This window comes from Parasteatoda tepidariorum, chromosome 9, assembly GCF_043381705.1.
Source record: "Parasteatoda tepidariorum isolate YZ-2023 chromosome 9, CAS_Ptep_4.0, whole genome shotgun sequence".
Taxonomy (NCBI): domain Eukaryota; kingdom Metazoa; phylum Arthropoda; class Arachnida; order Araneae; family Theridiidae; genus Parasteatoda; species Parasteatoda tepidariorum.
In genome coordinates, this window is record NC_092212.1 from 79,464,009 (window position 1) to 79,490,665 (window position 26,657).

At 28.7% G+C, this 26,657-nt stretch overlaps 2 protein-coding genes across 2 annotated transcripts in view; one reads left to right on the forward strand and one right to left on the reverse strand.

Moving 5' to 3' along the window:
- LOC107455805 (serine/threonine-protein kinase RIO3) overlaps positions 1-8,323 on the reverse strand; it is a gene marked incomplete in the record, with an annotated part of 18,781 nt that extends 10,458 nt beyond the window's left edge. Inside the window, 4 exon segments of the mRNA XM_071185083.1 lie at positions 684-928; positions 2,770-2,918; positions 5,436-5,661; positions 8,139-8,323. Coding sequence (XP_071041184.1) covers positions 684-928; positions 2,770-2,918; positions 5,436-5,659 — 618 coding nt within the window.
- A 187-nt stretch (positions 8,324-8,510) lies between these two features.
- On the forward strand, positions 8,511-15,627 carry LOC107438439 (ribosomal protein L30). The gene is made up of 4 exons (XM_043047124.2): positions 8,511-8,667; positions 11,603-11,748; positions 13,440-13,570; positions 15,546-15,627. The coding sequence occupies exons 1-4, from the start codon at positions 8,647-8,649 to the stop codon at positions 15,587-15,589; spliced, it is 342 nt and encodes a 113-aa protein (XP_042903058.1). The 5' UTR covers positions 8,511-8,646; the 3' UTR covers positions 15,590-15,627.
- The last annotated feature ends 11,030 nt before the right edge of the window (positions 15,628-26,657 follow it).

Below are 26,657 nucleotides of genomic sequence, written 5' to 3' on the forward strand. Positions count from 1 at the left end.
ATATATATAGATACATATATATATATATATATATATATAGATAGATATATATATATACATACATACACACACAGGTTGCGTAGCCAAATTATCCAACAAAAAATAAGCACCTTTTAAGCACTTTTCAAGCACTAAAAAAATATTTTTAAGCACTTTAAAAAAATACCATAATTAGGCAGGGTTGGAAAATTTTTAACAATTGACGGTTTTATGTTGTTTTAACCGTCATGTCAAAAAAATAAATAAACCTCTTGGCATTTTGACAATTGTCAAAAATCATGAAATTTTGAATCATGTAAAACGAACAGAGTTTTAATATGCTACGGACTAACAATATGCCGAAATAGATTGGGGTTGAATTAATTATGAAAACTTAAGAATAGAACAATGTGAACTGCGTCTTTTTGCATAATTCGAAGGAAAAATCAACATAGTAAAAGAAAATTCTTGTTTTGAAAAAGGGAAAATTAAGCACTTTTTAAAAACACTCAATGAAAAAAGCACCTTTAAGGGCTTTTAAAAAACAAAAATCGGAAATAAGCACCATTAAGCATTTTTTAAAAACGCTACGCACCCTGATATATATATATTGAAGGTAGTCATTACAGAGCACCGTGCATATCATGAGATTCATACAAGATCAAAATCCAAGTCTATGTGTAATAAAATATAATGAATGCTACCTCCATTAATCTTCCAGCATTCCTTCGTCCACACATAGTCGGATCATGTTTTGAGGTCATAACTCCACCTTGACGAGACACACCACTCCTACCAACAGCTTGGAAAGTCTTTTCAGCTTGCTCAAAATTATGCCAGTGGTTCTTAGCACTTTGTTCTAAGTAATATTCTTTGTCCTCATCTTCTTCATCAGATGAAAAGCTTGTAGCATAAGGGAGACGTCTATATTTTCCAAAAGTCACTTTGACTATAAGACAAATAGATCATTCATTAACATATTTTAAACATTTACCAATGCATTTTACTAAAAAAATATGTATAGCACAGGAAAAAAACAACACTAATAACTTTTGATCTAATGATTGGATTTTTATGCACTCAGAAACAATCTTAATGGTTGAAACGGATAACTTTAAATATACTAATTAATATTAGTCAATGTTTTATGAAATCAGACATGTAATCACATTTAACAAACGTGTATTTTATTTTAATGAATTTGAGTTTTTGATCCTAAAAATACAAGGGAGGAGGATAACTATCTGGAAAATATGAACCCAACAGTTCAATCAAGAGTGAGTCAGACGTTTGGGCGTCATCAATATTTTCTTCTATAAAATGTCTAAATTTAGATAAATTCTACAACACAGCTTTATATATTACAGTAGAACCTTGATTAACCGAGGTAATAACGAAATCTATTTTTTTCTTTCTTCTCCTTTCCAAAATGAGCTTGGAAAAAATTATACACATTTTAGTTCGTTGTCCGTGTTACAGGCACTTCTTCCCCACAAAAGCACTCAACTTCCAAGAAATATTACACCTTGAGAAGACAACATCCATGAATGCTTTGCTAATGTTCATGTCACTTGTAAGTTTAATCATGTAAATTTTAAAAACACAATCTTTTCTTGAGATTTGTGTTATTTTTGAAAATGCATCTGTTAATATTTAACTAAGTATAATAAAAAAAAAATTCCATTTTACTTTTTAAAATTTACTACTAGAGTTGATTTCTTTTTTAAATCTTTTTAGCTGTGAAATATTAAGTTCATATATGTTCATTTTTATCATTTAAAAAACGTTCTATTGTTTTTTACCTTAAAAGTAGCTAAATTCGCAAGCACAGAAGGTTTTCATACATAGTTTCTATTAACCGAGATTTCCGATATCCGAGGTACTAGCGGTCCCAATTAGCGTGGATAATCGAGGTCTTACTGTATTTAGTAATTATTAGAAAAATTTGGGAATTCCTTATGTATATCATTTTACAATTTTTTGTAAAATGCATAAATCTAGATAAATTTTACTATACAGTTTTATTATAAAGAATATTTAGACATCCCTAATGTACATCCTTTTTCTAACTCCAATAAGATGCCTAAATCTAGATAAATTCCACAACATAACTTTATACATTGTTTGGAAATAATTGTTAGGAAAATTTGGGTATCCCTAATGCATATACTCTTTCAAACTTCTGTAAAATGTCTAAATCTTGATAAATTCTACAACACATCCTTATTTATTAACAAGGAATCATTAATAGAAAAAATTAGACATTCCTAATGTGTATCCTCTTTCAAAGTTCAGTAAAATGCCTAATTCTTGACAAATTCTAATAATTCCAGCTAAATTCTATAGATCCAATAAAAAATAATTGGATTCATAAATTCTTTTGGATTATATTCGGATACATCTCACAATTAGTACTAATAATAAGAAGAATATCTCGTGATTTTAAATAAAAATTTGAATTATTTTTCTTTCTAAAATAATAGTCTTTAAGAAGTTATCAATTTCCTAGCATGATCTTTCAACATTGTGTAGTTTCATAACAAAACAAAACCAGATAAGACTATATTAAGTTAATTTAGTAACAATGTTTTTTTTTTCAAAATGAACACTGTTAAAAAATATCTCTTCACCTTTACTGTCACCATTATATTTTCTTCTAAAAAATATGATCTTTTCTCATTATACAGTTTCATAACAAAACAAAAACAAATAAGACTATATTCGTTAATTTAGAAACCATAACTCTTTCTTTTTTTTCAAAATGAACACTGTTAAAAAATATCTCTTCACCTTTACTGTCACCATTATATTTTGATTCTTCCCGTTGGAGGAGATTATCATGTTCCTTATCAAATTCCAATTGTAAAAGTTGTGCAAGTAAATAATCATCACTATGATCAGTTATTTCCTCCCCACAGCCACTAAGATCATCTATTACCCTGTGAAAAATAGATGCAAAATTATTGCACTTTTTGCCAAGAAATAAAAAAATATACATATCAGCAAAAAAATTGAAAATATATTAGATTTTTAAAAGATAATTTAGCTAGCTTAAGTTTTAGTGCTAATTTGAATGAAGAAAAGTCCTCATCCCAAATGTTGATAAGTTGAAAATACCTTTAGTTTTTCATTTACTGCAATTTTTGTAATCACTTATCGCATAAAATATTGATAAATAGGAGTAAAATTGTTGCATGTCTGCTTTAAGCTGCTGATCAATAAATTATTTAATTAACAAACTTAAATTGGAAATCAAAGAATATTTGAAGAAAATTAATTATAACTTGTAAATAACAGTAAAGTTGGTTTTCATAGCTAACAAAAGGAAGTAATGTTCAGCGTATCTTTAAAAGAAAATTTGAATTACTTTGATTATTTTAAAATCAGAAAAAAATATATATACGACTTATATATCCATCAGCAATTCAGACTACGCATTTCCTACGATATTGAAATTTGCATTCTTTTAGAGCTAATTTTTAAGCATATTTATTCAATAGCTTAATTATTATGACACTGAAATAAGCTTATATATCTGTTTTTAAATGATAACTTTTTTTTTGTTGTTTCAGTATAGTTTAGATTTTTATTTTGGTTTCCTTAAAAATTGCTACTTTCCTTAAATGCCTTTTAAAAGAAGGGAATACTTATAAACATACAATACACCTTTACAACATATTAACAGTCACAAGTGATATTTTTTAAAGTCATTTAACAATAGTTGCTAATGCAGTTTTTTAACCCCAATTGTTACTTTAGGCAATTTAAGAAATTTCAGTTGGTGGCTTGCTTTCTTTCATAAAGAAAAACAATTTTCTTCTTGCCATTCAATGGGAATGTTATCTCAAGAAAAAAAATAATTAAGTATGAAATTAAAGCTTCACTTGTTAACTCCTTTAACCTTCCTAAAGCACAACATAGAAACTCTAGGAAGGTTAAAGGAATTAACAAATGTAGCTTTATAAAAATGGTTATAAATTAATAGAATTTTTTTTAAAAAAAATAACCCACATTAAATTTTTTGAAAAGCATATATTTATCCCTAAACCCTTTTATTACTAATTGCATTATCCCCCCTTTTTGGTGTCAATAAAGCATATTTATTCCTAATTATGTATAATGAATTTACTTAATTATTGTAAGGTTATTTAATTATGAGATACAGAGATATTTTTAACTCCTCTACAAATGTATATACACATTTAAAATCAGAAATACACTGAAAAAACTAATAAGGTATATTTTCAATCTTTTTAAATTAAATAAAAATTCAGTAAGTTTTTTTTTTTTTTTTAACATATTAGATGCATTTAACCGATAGCATCAAACTCCTTTGCAGAAATAACAATATCTTTGTCAACAGTTATATATATATATATAAAAAAGGGTTTCTAATTCCAAACTGAATAAAAACAAGTAAAACAATTGGCTGGAAAAAAAGCTAGAAGCATAAACCTAAATATCACATCATGCCTGCTTCTTTAATGGCATCTAGAGAACGACCTTCATTCATGGACATGACAACATCAAAGCATGCATCTGAATTTAAAGAACGAAATAGAAAGATTTGCATTTCAAATTTGATAATGATGTAAAATGAAAGAAAAAAATTGCAATTTTAATGAAAATAAAATATTTCACTTATATGTTTTATTTCATTTTTCTTTACATAATATGTCAAGTATACTAATGTAATAAATCAAAATAGTACACATCTCTTTGTCATCTTCTATTTCATCCATATGAATGAGTAAATTTTTCTTCTTCATGATCTCTGTAACCAATATATGTACTGTATTTCACTAATCTTAAAAAGTCAAAGAGCATTTTGACTTCATGAAAAAAACCAGCTTTAGCTCTGATGGGATATCAATGCAATTATTATAGCATTTTTTTAAATTTATTTATTTTTATATATACTTTCCTACTTCATAAACATGGTAAAATTTTAAAAATAATAGTTGCTAACTTAAAGAAGAAAGTAATTAAGTCAGGGTTGTCACTCAAATCTGTAAAAAAAATTCAGTGTTTTCTCTGTACATGTTATACACAATATTTTAACAGGAAACAATTACTATTCTCTTGTATGAGCTATATTGGACTAACTATATTTATTAGTTTTAATTGCTGAAAAAACAGTTGAATATACTCAAATAATGCTACAATACATGAAATAGTTTAGTATAGCTGAAATATCATGATTAAATATCCCATAGGGAACACTTTGAGTGGTCACCATTTTTTAAAAGACAAAAATAAGAAACAAAATTCCCCGTATTTTCTAAGTTTGCAAAGAAAAAAAAATCAAAATTCCCTGCATTTTAGGTGATTTTCAAAATACCCTGTATTTTCCAGATTTTTCCTGTTACCCTGAGTGGCAACCCTGTAAGTATAACATTTTAAAAACCCATTTTACAGGATTCCTTGTAATTAAAAATATTAAAATAAAAACATACACTGTTTCTTGTACTGGTGGGATAGAATTATCTTGAACCAAGTTAGTAATTAGTTGTTCACTCATAACATCATTTAAAGAAACTGCTTCAGCAGGTTTGATTTGACCCCAAGGGCATTTATTAGTCATAGGCACTTTAACTGGAAGATCAGTTGGCACAACTGGAGTGGGAATAGATTGTATGCATGATTGTGGTTGAACTGCTACAAGAACTTCAGAATCCATAACTGAAAAATTACAAAAATCATTAGCAAGAAATATAAGATCAAAGAAATTTGTAAGACACATCTAAAAATATCTTTTGATGTTAAAGAAAAGTTAATGGAACAGTTTTAGAAAGTTTGACATTTGTATGCTTCTTACTGTCATCATAATATGACAAAGATACGAAATTTTTCAAAAAATATATTTAAGCGATATTCTAATATCAGGGGTCTGTCTAGGTTTTTCAATGAGGTACCTATTTTGTGAAAATTTAGACACAATTTGTGAAAATTAAAAATTACATTAAAAAATCAACACGAAAATGCGGTAAAAATATGGATTTATCGTTTCTTATGGGATAAAAAAATAAAATTTTAAGAAAAAGTATTTTGTGATACTACCGTTTTTCCTAAAGTTGAATTTGTGAAGATACCGCTAAACGGTAGTAACTTTGGCCTGGACAGACCCCTGAATATGAAACTATCATTTATCTAAATATTACTTGAGTAAGCATAAATCAAAGTTGAAGTTTTTTTCTTCTTTTTTGTTCTATGAAATAGAATTCAGTGAAAATTTATTAGTTAGGAATGTATTGTTTTCTTGTCAAACTGGGAAAGAATGAGTAAAATAAACTTGCATCCATAAAATAAAAAAAAAAGAAAAAACGACAATAGAGAGCAGGGAACAGAACCTCAAAATATATTTAAAATAAAGCATAGCCGGCCAGGTGGCCGAGCTGTTAGCGTGCCTGACTGCGAAGCCATAGGCTGCGGGTTCGAATCCCGCTGTGGGCATGGATGTTTCTCTCTCTCTTTGTGCTGTCCTCTGTTGTGTGTATGATGTGTGAATGTGGCCCACCCTATAAACGGGTCTGTGGCAGTGTGGCGTGGGCAATGTTGCTTGCCTCCGTGACTTTGGTTCACAGGTGCCCACTGGGTAATGCGAAATTAGCAACAATTCTGGCATAGTATAGGCAAAGATCCAAATTCAGTGCCTGCCATTGGGAAAAAATAAAAAAATAAAGCATACAAATATATTTAAATATTGAAGATGAGGCATTAAATAATATTCAGATCAAATATCAACCAACCACTTGTTCACCTCAGAAGATAAAAAGGAAACTGTAAGGAAAGAATATAGAGATTTTGCAAGATGCAATATTGAAAGCTATATCACTTGTAAAAACAAGACAAGATTTTAAAACTAGAGCTTTTATTAACAACAAATTACTCTTATTTACTTTATTAAAAACAAAAACTGCACAAATAAAGAAAACAAGCAAAGATAAAATTATGAATTTATTTATGTGATAGGTATATAATTACTTCACACTAGAGTATGATTGATCACATAAAATATCAATCGAAAAATAAATTTATTATTGAAATTTTAGATCATTAAAATTTAAATATCTTTTACATTTTTGAGAATATAAGAATTTTGCTTGAGATAAAAGATTTTTTTGTAAAGAATTAAAAAGTACAATTTCTACATGCATTTCTATGAAAATTAATCTATGGATGTGAACTTTTATGAACATATAATTTAATTTATTTATAATTTAATTTTTTTCTCTTCTCAAGACATAAGATTTGCCAGGCAACCTTACCTTAGCATGCAACTGGGAAAATTTATAGAATAATTTGCATCAGGAAAAATAAGGAGAGAAACTAAGTTAAGTGTGAATCATTTAAATGGAAAACAAACTAAAATTTACAACCACACTTTCTTTACATAAAAGGGAAGGAGGTTAAAATAAATGAAGGATGCCAGATCTAGGTTTATCAAAATATACATTTAATATGGATCTTAATTAGGATATAGAGATGGAAAAAAAATAGCTTTAAAAGAAAAAGAAAAGAAAAAAAAGAGAGAGAGATCAACAGTAAAAAATTTATACAGTACAGACAGTAAAAAATTTATGTGACTCATTTAAATGAATTTCTATGAATAAAATTTAATAATTAATCCTAATTTAATTATTAATTAAAATATTTTAAACTTGATTCCTAAAAATGATGCGTTGTGTTAAAGTTTTCTTTTTATTTAATAATGTAATAAATTGTTCATACATTTTATTACAATAGAAAATTGTAGTTTAACCTTTAAGTACTAATTTTTATCTACATAAATTGGAAACTCTTTGGTTAAGAAAGAATAATTTTGTTTATCAGGCCCAGAAAATGCATTGGAAATAGAGATTGTTTTTCTTTTAGTAGGTGAAATTTGTATAGATAAATTAATTAATTTTTGCTCAGAGTTAAAATGTGCGTGATTGCGTCACACTTACGACACTTTTGGACAACTCGAAACAAAATTTTGCAGAAAATTAATTACATGCCCATCTTTAATAAAACCATTTAAAAAGTTTGGATAGTACAATTTTTTAGATACATTTAATAAACATACATTTGTAATCATTAATTTACATCAAATTAAATGTCCATATTTGATTGAATTAAACATATATGAAGTAAAGTTTTAGAACATAAACATTTACCTTAGGTAGAATTATACGGTTTCACAATTTTCAAAAGTTTAAAAAACTATATTTTTTTAAGGTTGATAATAGCAGAAATTTTAAAATGGGTGATAATTAGAATTTAATTGCTTTTGTTTATATTGTTCTTTGATGTCCGTTGTTGATGTCGTCTGCGCACGAAGCGCAACGAGAATGACTTTTTGAAGATGAGATGAGTTGATGAGATGAGAAGGACTTTGATTTCATTGGTTTGATTTATTGATCTGCAAATAGATGAAAAAATATCATTTGGTGTAATTTTTATTTTATTACACTGACCAAGTTATATTTTAATAAATTGGTTTCGAGCAAAACCTCTAATTAAATATAAAAAATATAAAAAAAACTTTTGGCAACTCACAAATCAGACTCAACGCAATACACAACTCAACTCAATTTACTGATATTTACTACGAGCGTGCGTGGTGCGGTGGTAGCGTACACGTTTGTTAAATTTTTCATAAAAAGTTAAATTAAAAATTGAAAAATGGTTGCCCAAAAAAAGAGCGTAAGTACTTTTACATTCAGAATTTTTAATTGGAAACTTTGATGTCCCTTCAAATGACTGTATTTTATTTTACAACTAAGCCTAAAAAGTCTTCATTTCTGTGCATGCATTTAAAACGTGTTAATTCTATATTCGGTTATATTTTTTATGATGTCTAATGTTTTTAGTAACCTCTATGACAATTATTCATTGCGATAACTATTTAATTTCTTTAGTATGTTGTGTTTATAAATTACATTGGGTAGTAAGTAGGTAATTTATGCTGAACACGGTTTATGTGATTATTGTTTTTATTTTGTTACAATAGCAGTATAAATGTCTTATTCATACATCTCTTTTTTATCTTTCAAGTTTTACTTTTAATGTTTTGAATCATAACTCTTATTAATCGATCTAGTTTTTGTCAAAACAAAATTTCTATTAAGTTTGCCTATTTTTTAGTATAATATTTTTCTTATGTGATTATAAGCGGGATATTTCCTTAATGTATAGCATTTATAGTTAAAGTATGTGTAATTACTCAATTCGAAAACGGCCTTGAGGTTTTCTAAAGTGTTAACTTTATAGTTGAGTCTTCCATGATTAATATTGATGTGTCGTTAATGATTAATATTGATGTTGGTTTACAATATTAGTAATATTGACCAATTTTTGGGGATTTGAATACAAGTACCAGTTCGCTTTTTGCATCAAGCTATTAGAAGAGGTAGGAGCCTGAATCTTGTCAAATACTGAAGAAGCAATGAATATTACAATTGATGTGTGCCTGCTGTTACATTATTATTACCTAATATTTTATAGGAAGCACATTGATAGCTCGATGTAACTGAAAAGTTTTGCAAGAATTGAATAGTTAATATGTTTACTTGAGTTCTATATAAACTGTTTCCAGTCAAAGTATGTAATCAATGTAGTACATTTTCTCCCTTATTTATAAATTACATTAAATTTTATCTGATAAAATTTGAATAAAATCTAATATTTTTAATGTAAATCATGCAGATTAGTCTTTATTTTATCACTCACAAGTCCAGTCTGTTTCCAGTGCAAATCACTATTTATACCAATAATATAGTAAATTTATAATGTTGAGATTGTATATTTGACAAATATTAATTTAACATGATATTTAAAATCTGATATTTTTACAACGACAAAATTTCAAAACAAAACCAGATGGTTAGTGTGGTTTCGTCGTCTTATTAATTTTCCCCCCGGTCGTTACTGCGACAGATTTTACAGTTTTTAATTAGTTTTTTAATGTGATTAACCAAATGTGAAAAAAGAAATAATTAGTGCATTCCCCCAGAAAGAGTGCTAAAGTGTTACCAAGCCTTAGTTAAAAAAATTTCAGATTTTTGAATTTGATAATTTTAATGTTTTATGCTATTTGTCACTAAAAGAGTCAAATGTAAAAAGAAATTGCTTGTTTGTGGCTATGAGTTGGTCCCCTTCAGTGATTTTTATTATTTTTTAATTCTTGCAGGCATGGAAGTTGCCATGACTTAATAATTATTTAGATGTAGATCACAATGCGGAAATAATATTTTATAATAGAATATTTGATTCACAGATAAACATTCTACATATATTATCAGAAAAACTGCAATTGTTTTCAGGATGCATATAAATTAATATCAATGTTATCAAAATTATGGAGCTTGTTAACTAAAGAATGCTGTAATATTGTTTTAATCAGCAACAACAAAAGATTGTTTCGTAATAAGTATTGTTTTTTAAATAATATTAGAAATTTTATGCATTGAATTTTATTTATTTATTTTATTTATTTATTTATTTTTTTATTTATTTTTTTTAGAAAAAAGCATTAGAGAGTATCAATTCCAGACTAGCCCTTGTGATGAAATCTGGAAAGTATGTTCTAGGAAACAANATAAATAAATATGTTTTTAAATTCAAATTAACATACTGGATAATAAAGATATTCGGTATAACATAAAAAATTTTTTTTATACACTTGTATCAAATTTGTATTTATACAACATAACTTGTAAGTTCCTTATAAATATTAGTTATATGTTCCTTATATGTCAAAAATGCATAGTAATAAACTTTTAATTTTCTTAAGTATCAAAAAGAAAAGAAAAAAAAATTTAAATATAAATATTTAAACAATTTTTGCGCAAAATTTTTCTGCACATGCATTTGAATATAAATTTCTGAGATTTTAAATCTGTTATTTTACCTTAATTTTAATTAAAAAATAATTTAAAACCTGCTGATTACCTATACATAGTATAATTAAATTTCAATATAATGCATGGCAACTGCTGGTAGTTTTGAAGTTTATATATTTTCTTGGCAAACTTCAGTTTTTGACATTTTCGACGTTTTTTGACGGTTTAAACCAGTATTATACCCTTGTCATGTCAAAAACACTTTTTGACGTCAAAAACTCAACCCTGATTAGCGTGGTTTCGTCGTCTTATTAATTTTCCCCCCGGTCGTTACTGCAACAGATTTTACAATTTTTAATTAGTTTTTTTAATGTGATTAACCAGATGTGAAAAAAGAAATAATTAGTGTCACTAAGAGAGTCAAATGTAAAAAGAAATTGTATGTGGCTACGAGTTGGTCCCCTTCAGTGATTTTTATTATTTTTTAATTCTTGCGGGCATGGAAGTTGCCATGACTTAATAATTATTTAGATGTAGATCACAATGCGGAAATAATATTTTATAATAGAATATTTGATTCACGGATAAACATTCTACATATATCATCAGAAAAACTGCGATTGTTTTCAGGATGCATATAAGTTAATATCAATGTTATCAAAAATATGGAGCTTGTTAACTAAAGAATGCTGTAATATTGTTTTAATCAACAACGAAAAAAGATTGTTTCGTAACAAGTATTGTTTTTTTAAATAATATTAAAAACTTTATGCATTCAATTTTATTTATTTTTTTAGAAAAAAGCATTGGAGAGTATCAATTCCAGACTAGCCCTTGTGATGAAATCTGGAAAGTATGTTCTAGGAAACAAACAAACACTTAAAGCTTTAAGACAGGGAAAAGCTAAACTAGTAATCATCGCCAACAACACCCCTCCATTAAGGTGAGTTTAAAGATTGTTCTTTAAATTATATGGAGCTATTTCATGGGTCTGTCCAGGCCAAATTTACTACTGTTTAGTAGTACCTTCAAAAATTCAAAGTTTTACAAAATACTTTATCTTAAAATTTTATTTCTGTAAGAAACGATGAACCATATTTTTACCGCATTTATTTGGTGATATTTTAAAATAATTTTTAATATTCTCAGAGTAGGTATACCTTACAGAAAAACTTAGACAGACCCCTGTATTTTATTATTATTGTTTTGAAATTCTTAGAATTCGACTTTTGTTTGATTTCTGTCAAAAAGTTTTAAGAACATTTCTCAAAATAATAAGTAAAATTACTAATTAAAAGATCATCTATTAATGTACAAAAAGCATCGGGTATCTTATCAGCCAGTTTAATGGGAGTTGAGTGTCATTTTTACTACTTCAAAAGAATGAAGTTTAATATTTCTTCATTTTGTTTTATAGATGCAGAGAGAGATAGTAAAGCTTTACTTTTATTTATTAATTATCCTCATTACTTAAATGTTGCTTTTTCTTATTTATTCTCAGGATATTACATATTTTTAAAACTATTATTAATAGCATTAATGGAAATAATAGCCTTGTAAAATATTAATTGTATAGAATAGTTATTTTTTATGGACATAAGAATTTAGATTAGTATGGTACAAATATATACGAACATAATTTGCAAGTCACAATATTAAATGATGCTCTAGATTTGTATACTAATTTATCAAAAAAAATTTTATAGTAATTTTAATAAATTTTACATATACACATTACCCTATGTGTATGAATGCTGTAAATAACTAGTGTCTACGTGATCGTGTTTTATAAATCGTTTAACCTTCATTGCCCTATATTGGTTTAATGCCACTAAAAATAAAATTTGAGTATGCTTGGTGTGTATTGTAAGTTTGTTGCATTTTTATTTATTGCACTTATAAAATTTCGAATTATATTATGTAATGTTTGGTTAGGAAAATCCATGCAATGTGCACGGCTCGCTATACTGCGCGCTGTTCAGTTTCGTCACTTACGAAGAGTGAAATGCTGTGGTAAAGGAGTTGAGGGAGGATGATCTTGCTATTTCATTTACTATTTTGACTGTAGAGTTAGAGAAAATTAAAGCTCTAGAAAACTACTTTTAAGGAAAGGGAAAATTGTGGACTGGTGTAGTAAACCTGAAAAAATGCATAATTAAAGGTAATTTGGTGGTTGCTAATGTCAGGCAAAAGGTTTAAGGGAAAAAAAATCTTAATTCAAACAGCTATTGATAAAAGAAAAATTTGGAATTGGGATCAACTTAAGAAAAATTAATGTAATTAAGAATTAGCTGCGAAATATTTTTATTTATTAATTACTGTGTTTTAAAATGCTCATGTGAGGCCATGTCCTATTGTCAGGTAACTTCTTAAATTCTAGATTTTAAAATAATAAGCTTGTAACAGTAATTGGAAATCATAGAATTTCTTCAGTAAAAATCTAATGTTTTTTCTCTTTTATTTTTTAAGTTTATTGTTTAAGTTTTCAGGATATTATTTGACTGAGTGTTAGAAAAGTTTCTATAGTAATATTTTTTAATGCTAGATTTTGTAATGTGAAAGTATGAAAAGCTCCAATATTGAAAAGTGGTTAGCAGCCTTATTTGTAATGTTTTTACACTATTTGTATTTCAGGAAAAGTGAGATTGAATACTATGCTATGTTGGCCAAGACTGGTGTACATCATTATTCAGGAAGCAATATTGAACTTGGTACAGCTTGTGGAAAATATTTTAGAGTGTGTGCATTGAGCATTACTGATCCAGGTAAGAAAAATGATAAAAAAAATTTGTGTTCAATGTGTTTTAGATTTGTGTTACAGAGTGATGTAATTGGAATTAAATGTTTCCTTTTAATTTTTTGTTGAGTTTGTGGTGACATCACATTGATTTTAAACCATTAAAAATATAGGGTTTAACTTTTTAGTGATTGATTTAAATTATATTTGTGTAATGTGTTTATTTTGGGTTTATACAAATGGAATGGCTCTTGGCTTTTATGAAATTTTAATTCTACCCCTAAGTGGTATAGGTATCAAAAGATACTTTACTCATTTTAATTAGTTCTCCAAATTTTATATTTTCACAATTGGTTTGTTTTAGAGCAATAATTTTTAAAGTATAAAAATTTTTGCAAATGGTATATTTAAAACAAAAATAACAAATGTATAACTCCAAGCTCCTTTTTGAAACATAACATTGATTATAGTCAAATTGCTAAATTCCAGTTCCAGGAGCTTTTACATAAATTAAATATTTGTCCTTCCCCCCCCCCTACAATTGTATTAATGCAAATTGTAGGAATGCTAAGTTTCAAAGGAATATATCTGCACAGAAAAACACAATGTATCAGCAAATTATTAGAACTGCCTGAAAATATAAACAGTCTTGCCAATTGTTTGCACTTAAATGTAAATGAAGTGATCTTGATAAAAGTATTCTTATAAAGTTAATGTTTAATGAAGATAATTATTTGTCTTAACATTTCTNCACCGCAATAGATTGGAAATTATTTTTTGTTGAAATTTTCCCCTTCCACCTGCTTCTACTTTTAATTTTCATATGTTTTTAAAAATAAGTTAGCAGCTGCTAGCTGTAAGTTTTAGCACTTTCTCCATGTATAATCAAATATTTTGATTTTTGTACTATTTGGTTAATTCTCTAGAATTAAAGGTTTTTGGAAAAAAAGATCTGTAAATTTAAGAATGTTGTAACTATTAAAAATTAAATTTTTGAAGTAATTAACGTTTCATTACTGGATTTTGCCAGTTCCTGGTCTACCAGATTGATCAAAAATTTGCCTTGTTTTGTGTATTTCAGAAAATTCCTTGTTATTGAAAAAAAAATTCCTAACAGGATAAATTTTTTGCTTTGTTTATTCATTGTTTCCTTGAGTATTTCACTAATTATTTCTGCTAATCAAAGAAGCATGGCCAAATTTAAAATAATCAGTTCTAAGTTTTTGACATTACAATATATATATCTGACACTTATAAACATTCCATAAAGTTATACCATCTATAACCTGCCAAGCTGTAATTTTGATATTTAGTGTAGATTTTGTTGCCTTAAAAATGCAGTTTAAGAGCATTGAAACATGTGAAAGAAATTGTAATAAATATCATGTTGCTGAAAGACAAGATAAAAGTTCTATGGTTGTCCATTAAGGGATAGAAATAAGAATTAAATTGTGAAGAACTTAGCACACACCTAGACCTAATAGTATCTAAAGTATTTAATCAAACAGGCTAACTTTTTTTTTTGTTCTAAAATTTTTTTTTTTTTTTTTGCACTCTTTTTGTCTGCACGTTTTTTTTAACTACTTTAAATGTTTTTCTTTTACAATGCTTTATAGGTAATTTTGCTTGATCAGAATATGTTCTATTTTTATTTACTTATTTTATTAATTTGTTTTTTATTTTTTACATATTCATGTTTGTTTTCATTAAAATGTTTTGATTCTTATTTTTTTCTCTTCTGATAAATCGATAAATATACTTAACTGAAAACATCTAAATGACAACACATGTTTATTTTCAATAAACTTGTCTCAAACTTTTAATATACATGTCAAATATCAAGATGTTCCTGTTTGTGTTAAGTAATGTGTTGTAATGGTGACACTTTTACAATAAAAATTTTTTTTCTAAAATTGATTTGCAAATTTCATGATTGTTTGTCATTTTCAAATCTATGTATGTGTGAAACTTAAGACTAAATGTTTTTGTTTTTTTCTTTTCAGGTGATTCCGATATTATTCGAACTATGCCTACTGAGCAACAATGAGATCTTTCATTTTAAATAAATAAAAAAATTTAAAGACATCTTGTGTGTTTATTTAAGTTCTTTTGAGTTTGAAGGAAATTTTTGAATTTTTATGAAATTCTTCCACGTGCATATGTGTTGTGTAAATTTACCTCAAATGTCAGTTAAATGTTTTCTACTAACCACTAAAACTCGAGTGTATACAGGCTGTGTAGCGTTTTTAAAAGCCGTTAATGGTGCTTTTTTAAATTTTTTATTCAGGGTTTGTAAAAAGAGATTTTTTCTTTGCCAAGTCGTTATTCCTTTTAAATTACAAAAAATGCATGATTTTCACAATTTTCTCTGATCATCAGAAACTAAATCATGATAATGTATCGTTTTGAATTTTATTTTTATAAATTAAGAACTTTAAACAGTAGGGGGGAAATAATTTTATTACTGCACGGATCCTAATTATGAATTTTTTTCTTTCGGAAAGTATATAATCTCAAAATAATTTTGAAGTGTTTTTTTATTTTTTTTTTGAAAAATCTGGTTACGCTTCCTGAAGAAGCAAATAAATTGATTTAAGATCATAATCACTCATTTTAAATTTCATTATGATTTTAAAAATATTCAGATTTTTCTGCTTATTTATATTGATAAAAATGAAAAATTTAACAGAAATATAAATTTTTAAAAAATTTGTATTTTTTCTTTTATATATATATATTAGACTTAAATTTTAACTAGTTCTTTAAATTTTTTTTCATGATTAATGTTTCTATTTTTATTAATATTTTGCAAGGTGTGTAGGTGCCTAAAGGTGCTTTTATTTTACTTTATTGTTATAAAACAGTGCTAATTTTCCTTTATTGATACCGTGTCGATTTTCGCCACGTATTATGCAAAAGCGTACTTTTTTTCATTGTTCTATTCAGCGTTTTCTCGATTCATTCTACCACAATTGATTTTGGTTTAATGTTTGTCATTGATTTGGCTATGTTCCCTGTAACATCCAATCATCAAGAATGAATGTGAATCAAAAAGAAGAGGTCAGGTTTTCATATATTCAAAATGAATGAAAAAAATGCTTTGTTAAAGTAAAACTTAAATTGTAATTGCTCATTATGACGTTAAAAGCAGGAAAAGTTCAAGTAAGTAATATTTTATTGAATTTGAGTACATTAGCCTCATCAGTAGATATAATTTTTATCTAGACTTTGGAAACCGTTATTTATCGCTTTAATTGACAAGAATTCGGTAAATCAGGAAAGATGAATGTGTTCAAAATGATATGTCATATCGTTAAACCTAAAGGTATGTCTTGAACAAAAGTTTTATTAGGTTTAATACAGTCCATTAATTCAAGATTTTTTAAATTAACAGTTTAAGCTATATTTGAGCATGCCAAAGGCATGGAACCGGTCTTCTCCCCTGATGGCGTGTTCAAGCGTTGCGATTGCCTGCTGGCAGTACAACACCAGGTGCCAAAACTGGTTTGTAAAAATTTCAATCTTGCAAAATTTCGATTAAGTTGCACCACTCCAATTTAGGCTTATGAAGACTCAATAAAGGTATCAATTAATCCAAATAGCATCTGGTGAGGACACTGAGACATTAAATTTATTCATGTTGTTGTTAATTTACGTTGCACTGGAGCTGCACAATGGGCTATTGGCGACGGTCTGGGAAACATCCTTGGGGATGATCCGAAGACATGCCATCACAATTTTGATCCTTCGCAGAGGAGATGGCACCCCCGCTTCGGTAGCCCGACGACCTGCACGCGAAGTCGAGCACTTTACGGTAGAACAGTTTAACGAGGACCAATACCTCACACCCTCGGTCCCTACGCAGACTGATCCAAGTGGTCACCCACCCGCACACCGACAAGCAGCCAGTGATGCTTGACTTCGGTGATCAGCTGGGAACCGTGTCTTAAGGATCAGTCCACTGCGGGACTCTAATTTATACATGAAATCAGTGTTCCATTTACCTGGGAGAGATCAGTAGCTGGAAGGTGTGAGTTCAATTCTGGTGGGTCTACTAAACAGCTGAAGTGTAAACGTAGCAAGTTTTACGTTAACTGTCGTGGACGTTTAAGAGAGAGAATAAGGTACCAACTCAGGCTCTGTCTACGTCTTATTACCGGGCATGATTTTGGTTCTCTTACCATGGGTGAAATGATAGAGCCCTGTAAAACACGTTGTTGGTAATCATGGAGTGGTTTATTTAATTTTGTTACGCATACATACGCAGTCTTGTGTGTCAAATGTATAGAAGGCCTTATAAATCCATGTCAGGTTGACGAACAATTATCTCAAGTTAGAGGACTGCACTAGGATTTGAACCCGCTACTTCCATTAATCAGAGCTTGACTAGATTTCGTGATTTCTCCGCACTTTCTCATCTTCCGATACCATGGCTTCAAAGCTTGCTTTTTCTCAAGATTTGCTGAAGCCATGGCAATAGATTGGAGAAAAAAAACTGCATATTCTTGGGTCGCGTATTTTATTTACAGCGAGTAAAGATGGCGTGATTTATGAATGTATGAATAAAGAGTAAAAAAAAATTCTTTCAATGGTTGCATAAGTGATAATTTTATTTACAATCGCATGCGTTGTAACACACAGAATCACATACAGGCACATTGTAATTTATAATACGTTGACCAATTTACCTAAAAGTGGTCTATTTAGTTAGTTTTACAGAAGTTTTGAAAAATGTTCCAGCACTTCGTGTGAATCGTTGTGTCCTCTAATACAGTAAGTAGTTGATCTAAGTTTACATTTAGATATAGTGTTTTGTTCCAAGGCATACTAAAACCATTTTTCAACACATGGTGTACTAACATCAGTACATTTATTTTTAGCTACTTAAAACGGAGGTAACCTAGCGTCATCCATATTTACGTAAAGCTTAGTTGAAAAACATGTTAAATACCATTTTAGTTACCTTGAGAAAAATCTGTGTTAAAATGTATAGATACATCAGGAAGCATAACATCATTTTCTCAAGAAAACAGTCCTATTTAAGGACTTAGCAACAACAGAAATATTTCACGATGGGTAGATTATGATGTTTTTAAATTTAGTAAAACGAATTTTAAAAAGTTTAACATGATATGTTCTTTATAACTTGAAATGTTATGTTGTAACTTAACAAGAGAACTTTTTTCAGAGAGTCACTTAATATTTTCCTAACTTGATCGTTATTTTCGAAAAGCGAATTTTTCAAAGAGTAGCTTAACATGTTCTTTCATGTAGAAAAGAGATTTTTGGAGAAAAAAAAAATTAATNTTTAGAAAAAAGATTTTTGGAGAAAAAAAAATTAATATATATATGTTTTTTAAATTTAAAAAAAAAACATTTTGACATGTTTTTTTATTTTGAAAAATGGAAGAGTAACTTTTCATATTTTTTTTTTTAAATTTGGGAAAGGGATTCTTTTAAGATGTGATTTAACATACTCTTTAACAGGGAACAAGGATTTTTTTATATTATTTTTTTAATATAGCATAACTTGTTCTTTAATTTAGAACAGTGAATTTCTTCATGTGTGACTTAACATGTTATACGACTAAGCTCTTCGATTGAACCATAAAATGTTGGAATATTGAAATCGAAACTATTTCAAATTTTAGGTCGAAATATTGTATTTGTTTTGAAAACTGGTTCATTTATTCTAAACTTAAAATATTGCTGACATTCGAATTTAAAATGTGTATGTCGTTAAACAATTCTATAAATTGACACGACGTAAAAAAAACGTCTATTGTATACCAAACATTTATGTGAACTGATTCGCTTTATAATGATTCTTTTCTCACAACTCTGCTGGTGATATAGTGCGACCAAATTAATTATTTTGACACTGATTCGAACCATGGATGTATTCATTTGAATAATTTGGTTCTGATAAGTGATTTGAGCCCACTGATGCCAGAGAAAAGAATCATTTGTTTAATCTTCACATCAATTTAAATAAGTGGTTTTAGGCAGATATTTTTTTATTACGAATTAGTTATAATTATTGATTGATACGTGTCACTGATTTGACTAGGTGGTTCTAATTCTCTAGATTATTTTAGTCAGAATCAGTTGATTCTAATCAAAATGATCGAAAATTCTAATTAGTTTATTCGATTAGAGCAGTGGTTCCCTAAAGGTCTTCTTCCACAGATCCCTAGAGTTCCGTGATTGGGCTACAGGGCTTAGAAGAGTTTTTTAATCACTAATGATTTTTGAAACCCAGTAATTATATTTATATTGAATTAATATTCCATTACTTATTTAATATTTTGGTTATTATTGTGAAATTTACTAATGGATCAAAACTATTTGCAACCTGGCCTGTGAAATGGTTTGGAAGTTGGTAAATCATAACTCTGCAAGCAATTTGGCTTATGAAAATTCAATCAGACTGGATGTAAACTATTTTTTTTTGCGTAAACTCTTTATTTTGAACGATTAAATGGCTGAAACTTACGGATGACACTTGATATCCCCCTATTTAGTTCAAATATAATAGAATATAATACAGGCACACACGCATTAAGAACAATAGAAAATATCAATCTTTAGAACATGGTCAAAATAATTTTTCTGATTTTCATTGGTGCATAGAAGTTTAATTGCATTTTGTCTGGTGCTATAGTAATAAAAATACTTGATATGATTTTATCTTGAGCAATATTTTAGGCTAAATTTTTTTTAAAAAGTGTTTTTAAATGCAGAAATGACAATTGCTATTGTTTGTGTTTGAAGAGGAATTTTCAGAGCCCCGTACATGTTTAACAATGGAACAACTATTAGATATTTTTCAAGATTCCAAAGACTCAACTATTGGATTTGTTCAGTTAAAAACTCAATAGTTTCGGAGGCTTTGAGCATGCAGAATTTCAATTACTATTGTCTGGGTTCTGAAAGGAATGTGAAAATTTTAAGAACCTGCATAAATTCTATGGTAATTGTTTTTCAGGGGCTGAAATTTTTAAATGCCTTTTTTCTTCTTCCGTTTTTTAATTAAATCCAACAGTTTCTTTGACAATACTACATTGTTTTGTCACCAAAACTGTTGGATTCGTACAAAATGTTAATTAACTGTTGGGGAAATTTTTAGAATCTCCTACAAATACAATGGATTTCTTCAGGATTTATAATGACTCAAAAAAATTAGATATGTTCAGTTAAGAACTCAATAGTTTTTGAGACATCGGCCTTGCAAAATAACAAATACTATTGCATGGGTTCTTAAAGAAAAGTAAAACATTGAAAGACTTCGTTTTTACCTCGTTAATATTAACATTAATTTGTGGCACTTAACCCTTTAATGGGCCCTTTATTTCCAGTAAAGGTAAATTAAAGTATTTTTGGAATTGAAATTGTTTTAAGAACTGTAATTGATATATAGTATAAAAAAAAAACTCATTTAGTTTACAAAAATGCCATTTTTTTGGTGGTAAATATATCTAACATGACCTATTAGGAACTTACTGACTTTTATTTTTCTTTATTTATAAAATAAATTCCTTATATGATACAAACTTCAAAAGGAATTAGGTATTTTATAACTTTTATACGTTTTTTAAAAGTGACAAATGGTTAGCAATTTTATTCAAACTCACTTCAGGAAAGCTGAAGTTATTGAAAAATGGAAACCTAAATTAAAAGTGATAAAACGTGGTGGTAAGTATACTTACCACGGCCTTCAAAAGGGTTAATGCGTTTTCATTATCGTATTTTCTAACTTTGCTTTAAAAATTTGGGCTAAAAATATACGTTAAGGGTGGTAAGAACGGAACACCGAAAATGGATCGTAACTTATCCCATTTCGCTTTCTCAATGCAATTAATTTTGTTTTGTTTATAAACTGCGTGTACAAACTCCGTGTTTGGTCGGATATAGGCAAATGAACCTAATATAGCTTATATCTCGTCTCCATTTATATTGTGCGTTAAATTTTGGAGGGGGGGGGGAAATATAAAAATACATATAAAATTGGAAAAAGATGAAATATCTGTACCGTAAATAAAGATTCAAGGGAAAATGAATCTTAAATTCAAAAATATGAACATTATTATGAAGAATGTAAAGAATTTTCAATTTTAAAATGATTAATTTTAGAGGTCCTTAAAATTTTCTTATTCCTATATAAATGCTTGTTTATATTGCAAATTAACATCCGAGAACTAAACATTTCCCGACGACAATAGTTTAATTTGAATTAATATAACACATTTGATTCTAATATTGTATAAATACATACATGCTAAAACATACATAGCAATGGCCCCTTATCCATATTGTTAGCACTAAGTACACAAAATAATTATATAAACATGCACAGTTTACATAAAATTAGCTTAACAAATAACACTTATTTCTTTCATATTTCATAAGACACACTTTTGTGATATTTTGTTTAAATTAAATCTAAACATCTTGGGCTGTGCTAGTTTCTGTAAAAGTACTAAAAATATATTGTAAATAAAATAGTGATAAAATACTAATGACATCCAGTTTACATCTGCTATTGATGTAATTCATGAGAGATTACTGCATTTAGATTTTTATTACCAATTAAAGACAAGTCTGCAGCTGCATTGTATTTGTGAGATTAGAGGCGACATTCTGGAACCTGGCGACAAGTTTGGCTAGTTAAAAACGCGTAAGAATATGACGTCATAAGTCCATACATCTCATCGTATCGTTTAACACTTCTCCGTCGAAAGTGCGTAAAAATGTCTTTCAGTATGATAGGACCCTATAAAGTGGACAAAGATGCGGAAAACAGCGCGATTTACAGTTGCCGACATAATTGCGGAATAACCACATAATTTTAATTTGCTAAGTTCTATTCTCTCTCTCCCCCCCCCCCCGAAAAATTCTTACTTTTAATTATAAGAATTCTTTTAGCAACTTATTCCTAACCAGGGTTTAACCAGATTTTAGAATTTAAAGCTAGTCTTAAAGAGATTTCCAAAATTTAACGATAAAAAGCAAAGCTTCTCTATGCTGTCTGATTCAGTAGACTATGAAAAAGCTATATCCTGTAACGGTCAAATTGTTCCGAAACAAAAATATTGAATGAAAAAATGTTCAGCTTCTGGGTTAACTTCAGTTCACTTTAATAAACTTTTAATACTCGCAGTGAATATATTTTATTTTATAACCGTCGTTGAACAGCCGACCCATGTTTTGGGTTTACGACTACTAATGTTCAACTCCATTTCCTTGTAATTTTGAACCCAATCCAGAAGACAAGGGAACTAATAGATCAAGTATAAGGAGAAATTTGCCTTCGTGGAGGACTTTTTGGAGAAACTAACCCGTATTTGCGTTACACGGAGAGAAAAACCACAAGATCCTCCCACGGTTAGCCTGACGGCAAAGGGACTCAAACCCACAATCCGCCTACCATGGAGGATATTTCACGTCAGCACTGTGGTTGGTGCAAGCCCGATGCGAAATTCGTATCGACCAGCCATCGCTGGGATTCGCATCTCATTGGAAGGCGAACGCTTTATCCCCTAAGCCAGTGGTGGTACGCGTACCCCAGGGGTACTGGAACAGTTTAGCGGGGGTGCGCGTTCTTATGCGAAATATCTTGCAACAAACGAAAATTTCAATTTTTTTTCTTAAAAACAAAGCTAGAAATGAAAATTTACGATTACGTATTTTTCAATTGGCTAGTTTTCGCAGAGTTAACAGTTAATAATTAGTTGTTTCAACAGCCAATTGTGGTTTTTAACTTTAGTGCAATTTTCTTATAGTAAAAAATACATTCATTTTTTTATTAGTGGTACACAGCGTTACGAAAAATTTAGAAAGGGTACACAAAAGTTTGGGAAACACTGCCCTAAGCCATCGCGGCTCGATGTTGGATATGGACATAATTCAGTTAGAACCTTTTCTGTAATAATTGGAAATTGTAGTTAAAGAATTTATAGGGTCCCGTGTAGGAAACTTATCGCTGGGTTCGAAAATGAGCTAAGAGAATATTTAAAAAAAAAAAAAAAAACTAAATCTTCATTACGGAAGAACTTGCACATGTTTCTAAAATAAAACGAATTGGTGGACAAAAAAAGTGGAAACTTTTTTACTCATCTCTGGACATAATAAACTAATATTCAAAGTAAAATTTACTTTATTCATAATATATAAGGAATAGATTTTTTTTTTTTTAACATTGCAACTGTCATTAATTTAACATTGTCCTTTCTTTACGCATAATTGTCGATCCTAATGTGTTTCAGCTGCTCACAATATTTAGAGTGGTGGGAAAATAACAATTGGGTATAATATGAAAAAAACACAACTACTTCGATTTAGTAGGAACAACATATGACGCAATGCTAAACGAATGGAATTTAGTTGTTGNCTCAAAGGGATTCATGCCCACCCGCACACCGACCGCAGCCAGTGATGCTTGACTTCGGTGATCAGCTGGGAACCGTGTCTTAACGATCAGTCCACTGCGGGACTTTTAACATTGCAACTGTCATTAATTTAACATTGTCCTTTCTTCACGCATAATTGTCGATCCTAATGTGTTTCAGCTGCTCACAATATTTAGAGTGGTGGGAAAATAACAATTACGGTTATTCAAACTGTTTGAAACTTTCCTGAAAGGAAAAGAATCTTAGTGTGATTGAGATCTTTTGCATTAATTCTCATGGAGAAGAAAGTAATTTTAAATCATATTTGTAAATAAATAATAAATGCAAAAGTATGTATTTTATTATCGCTATAAATACTTGCTAGGAAAAAAATCTGCCAAATGGGTGAAAGATTTTAATTTGTTGTTAGATCTTGCTAAAATTATGCGAAATCAGGATCCGTTATCTTTCGCTAAAAGCATAAAAGATCAAGATCTGTTATTTTCACCTAAAAACGTGAAAATTGTTAAAAGTTGTTAAATACTTTCTATGTAAGTTAAAAGCTAACCTTTTGATTTATTTTAAAACTGCCGAGTTGTTATGGCAACGTTACTTCTTCTTTTTGTGGAACAAAAAATGATCGTCTTAAAATTGTTGAGTAAATAAAATGTCGTTATTTTTTACTAAAAGTTGGAGTCAGGTTTATTATTTTGAGTAGAAGAAGAGAACGGCAGAATATTTTACTTTCTGATAGAGTCTCGGAACAGAAATATCGAAATTTCTAGTAATAAATCTATCACTTTTAGTGGAAGATAAAAAAATTCATCGCTGAAAGCGTGAAACATTAAAATTTCTTTTATCAAATCTACAGCTTTTAGTGGAGGATAAAAAAATTTTACCAGTGAAAGCATGAAAAATCTTGATTTGTTGTTGATTATCTTCTACTAAAAGCATAAAAAAATCAATACCTGCCCCTAAAAACACAAAAGATTAAGATCTCTTATCTTCTTCCAAAAACATGAAAGATTGAAATTTCTTGTATCAAATCTACCGCTTTTAGTGGAAGACCAAAAGATTTACCACTAAGATCACAATTTTTTCCCCATTTTGCTGCTAAAACTTAAGATATGTTGTACCAGATTGAGAAAAATGTGCATGCTCCTCAAATGAAGAAGAGATTATTATTATTATAGAGAGTAAAAATAGCACCATTTATATCAAAATTAAAAATAATTCCTTCTCAGAAAAATGGGTTGAAATTTGAACCCTAATGGCGGTATTTTAAACAGTAATATCATGCAAATTCTCTAAAACCTTAATAACATGTGAAATTGGGTACTTTCACTTCAAGAAGAAGATCACAAATACCTACAATTGTGGACCTATGGCGTAAGCGCCAGTTGATCGCTTATAAGCAAAATGACGAGTTAAAGTATAAAGAAAGAATTGAAATCTTTGTAAAAGAATATAGAATGAGTCACCTAAAAGAATTGATACGTTGCGGGCTTGGCTTACTCGAAATAGAATGGAAAGAACAGTTGCTAACGTAAACAAATGGTTGATTGGTTGTTGAAGCCAATCAGGATCGAGATACTCATACTACGTCACTTGCAGGTATTCCATTGAATCTATTTTTTTCCCATTCAAATTAAACCAGTAACCAATAATCAAGTTTAAGATAGATTAAATTCTCCATTTTGTGGTTCGCATTAACAATAAATTAAAGTTTCACCAAAGTTAAACACCATTATGATTCAACGCACAACAAATTTTCTGATAGTGTGTAATAAATATCTATTAAAAATAATCTATATTTTACTCTACCAAAATCTCATTTGGTTAGAGGCAAATTGGTGCGAATAAACGTTGTTGGAAAAAGTAGTTCCATATCAATATTTTTGAGAACTGTTGAGATAACTTTACGTATTTGTCACAATAATTTGATTTGATTTGAAATATAAAGTCAATTGGGAATGATACGAAGCAAAAACTTTGTTATTAATTGTTGCATTGGTGGTGCCCCGTTTTTGTTTTGTTTGTTCATGGCTGAAAAATATTGAATGGATAAAAATAAGAAAAATAAAAAAAAGCATACAAATAAATTTAAAATCAACAATATAAGTATTTTGGCTCTTATCGTTTATGGAAATGTCATTATTTGCCTATGTAAACAAACAACGACAAATAAAGTAAGCATAAACAAGTAGATGTTTTTCTTCTCATTGAACAAAATTCATTTTCCAATGTAAACAAAATATTCATTTCCCAATGTAAGCTTGCAATGTTCATTTTCAATGTAATCAAAAAATAACACACACATTCAATGTAAGCAAAAAATAAATAAAAAGAAGCAAATAAATAAATGAAAAATAAATACATAAAAATAAACAGGTAAAAAAAAGGAATAAATAAATCGAACATGAAATAAATTTTATGATTTTTACAGTTAAACGGAACATATTTTCCTCATTGAAAGATCTCCAAAATGTACTCATGTAAATAAGCTATGCAAAAGCAGAAAAATAGTTTTTGGAACCCTTTTTTCATGCTAAATAATCTTCCCATTTTCTGATGTAAGATATTTAGTTGAGAGTTCTTGGCGAACCAGTTTGGCCACTTATCGCCAATTAAAAAAAAATACTTCCAAAATCGCCAACTAATATAAATAATGGTAGATTAAAGCTACCGAAATGGTGCAGTCATTGGGTTTCAAGTTTACATTCGGCG

Bases quoted from the DNA above. Each gene is read 5' to 3' on its own strand.
- LOC107438439 (XM_043047124.2), top strand. From the start codon at position 8,647: ATGGTTGCCCAAAAAAAGAGC. The intron at 8,668-11,602 runs GTAAGTACTTTT...TTATTTTTTTAG, and splicing joins TGGTTGCCCAAAAAAAGAGC to AAAAAAGCATTGGAGAGTAT. The intron at 13,571-15,545 runs GTAAGAAAAATG...TTTTCTTTTCAG, and splicing joins ATTGAGCATTACTGATCCAG to GTGATTCCGATATTATTCGA.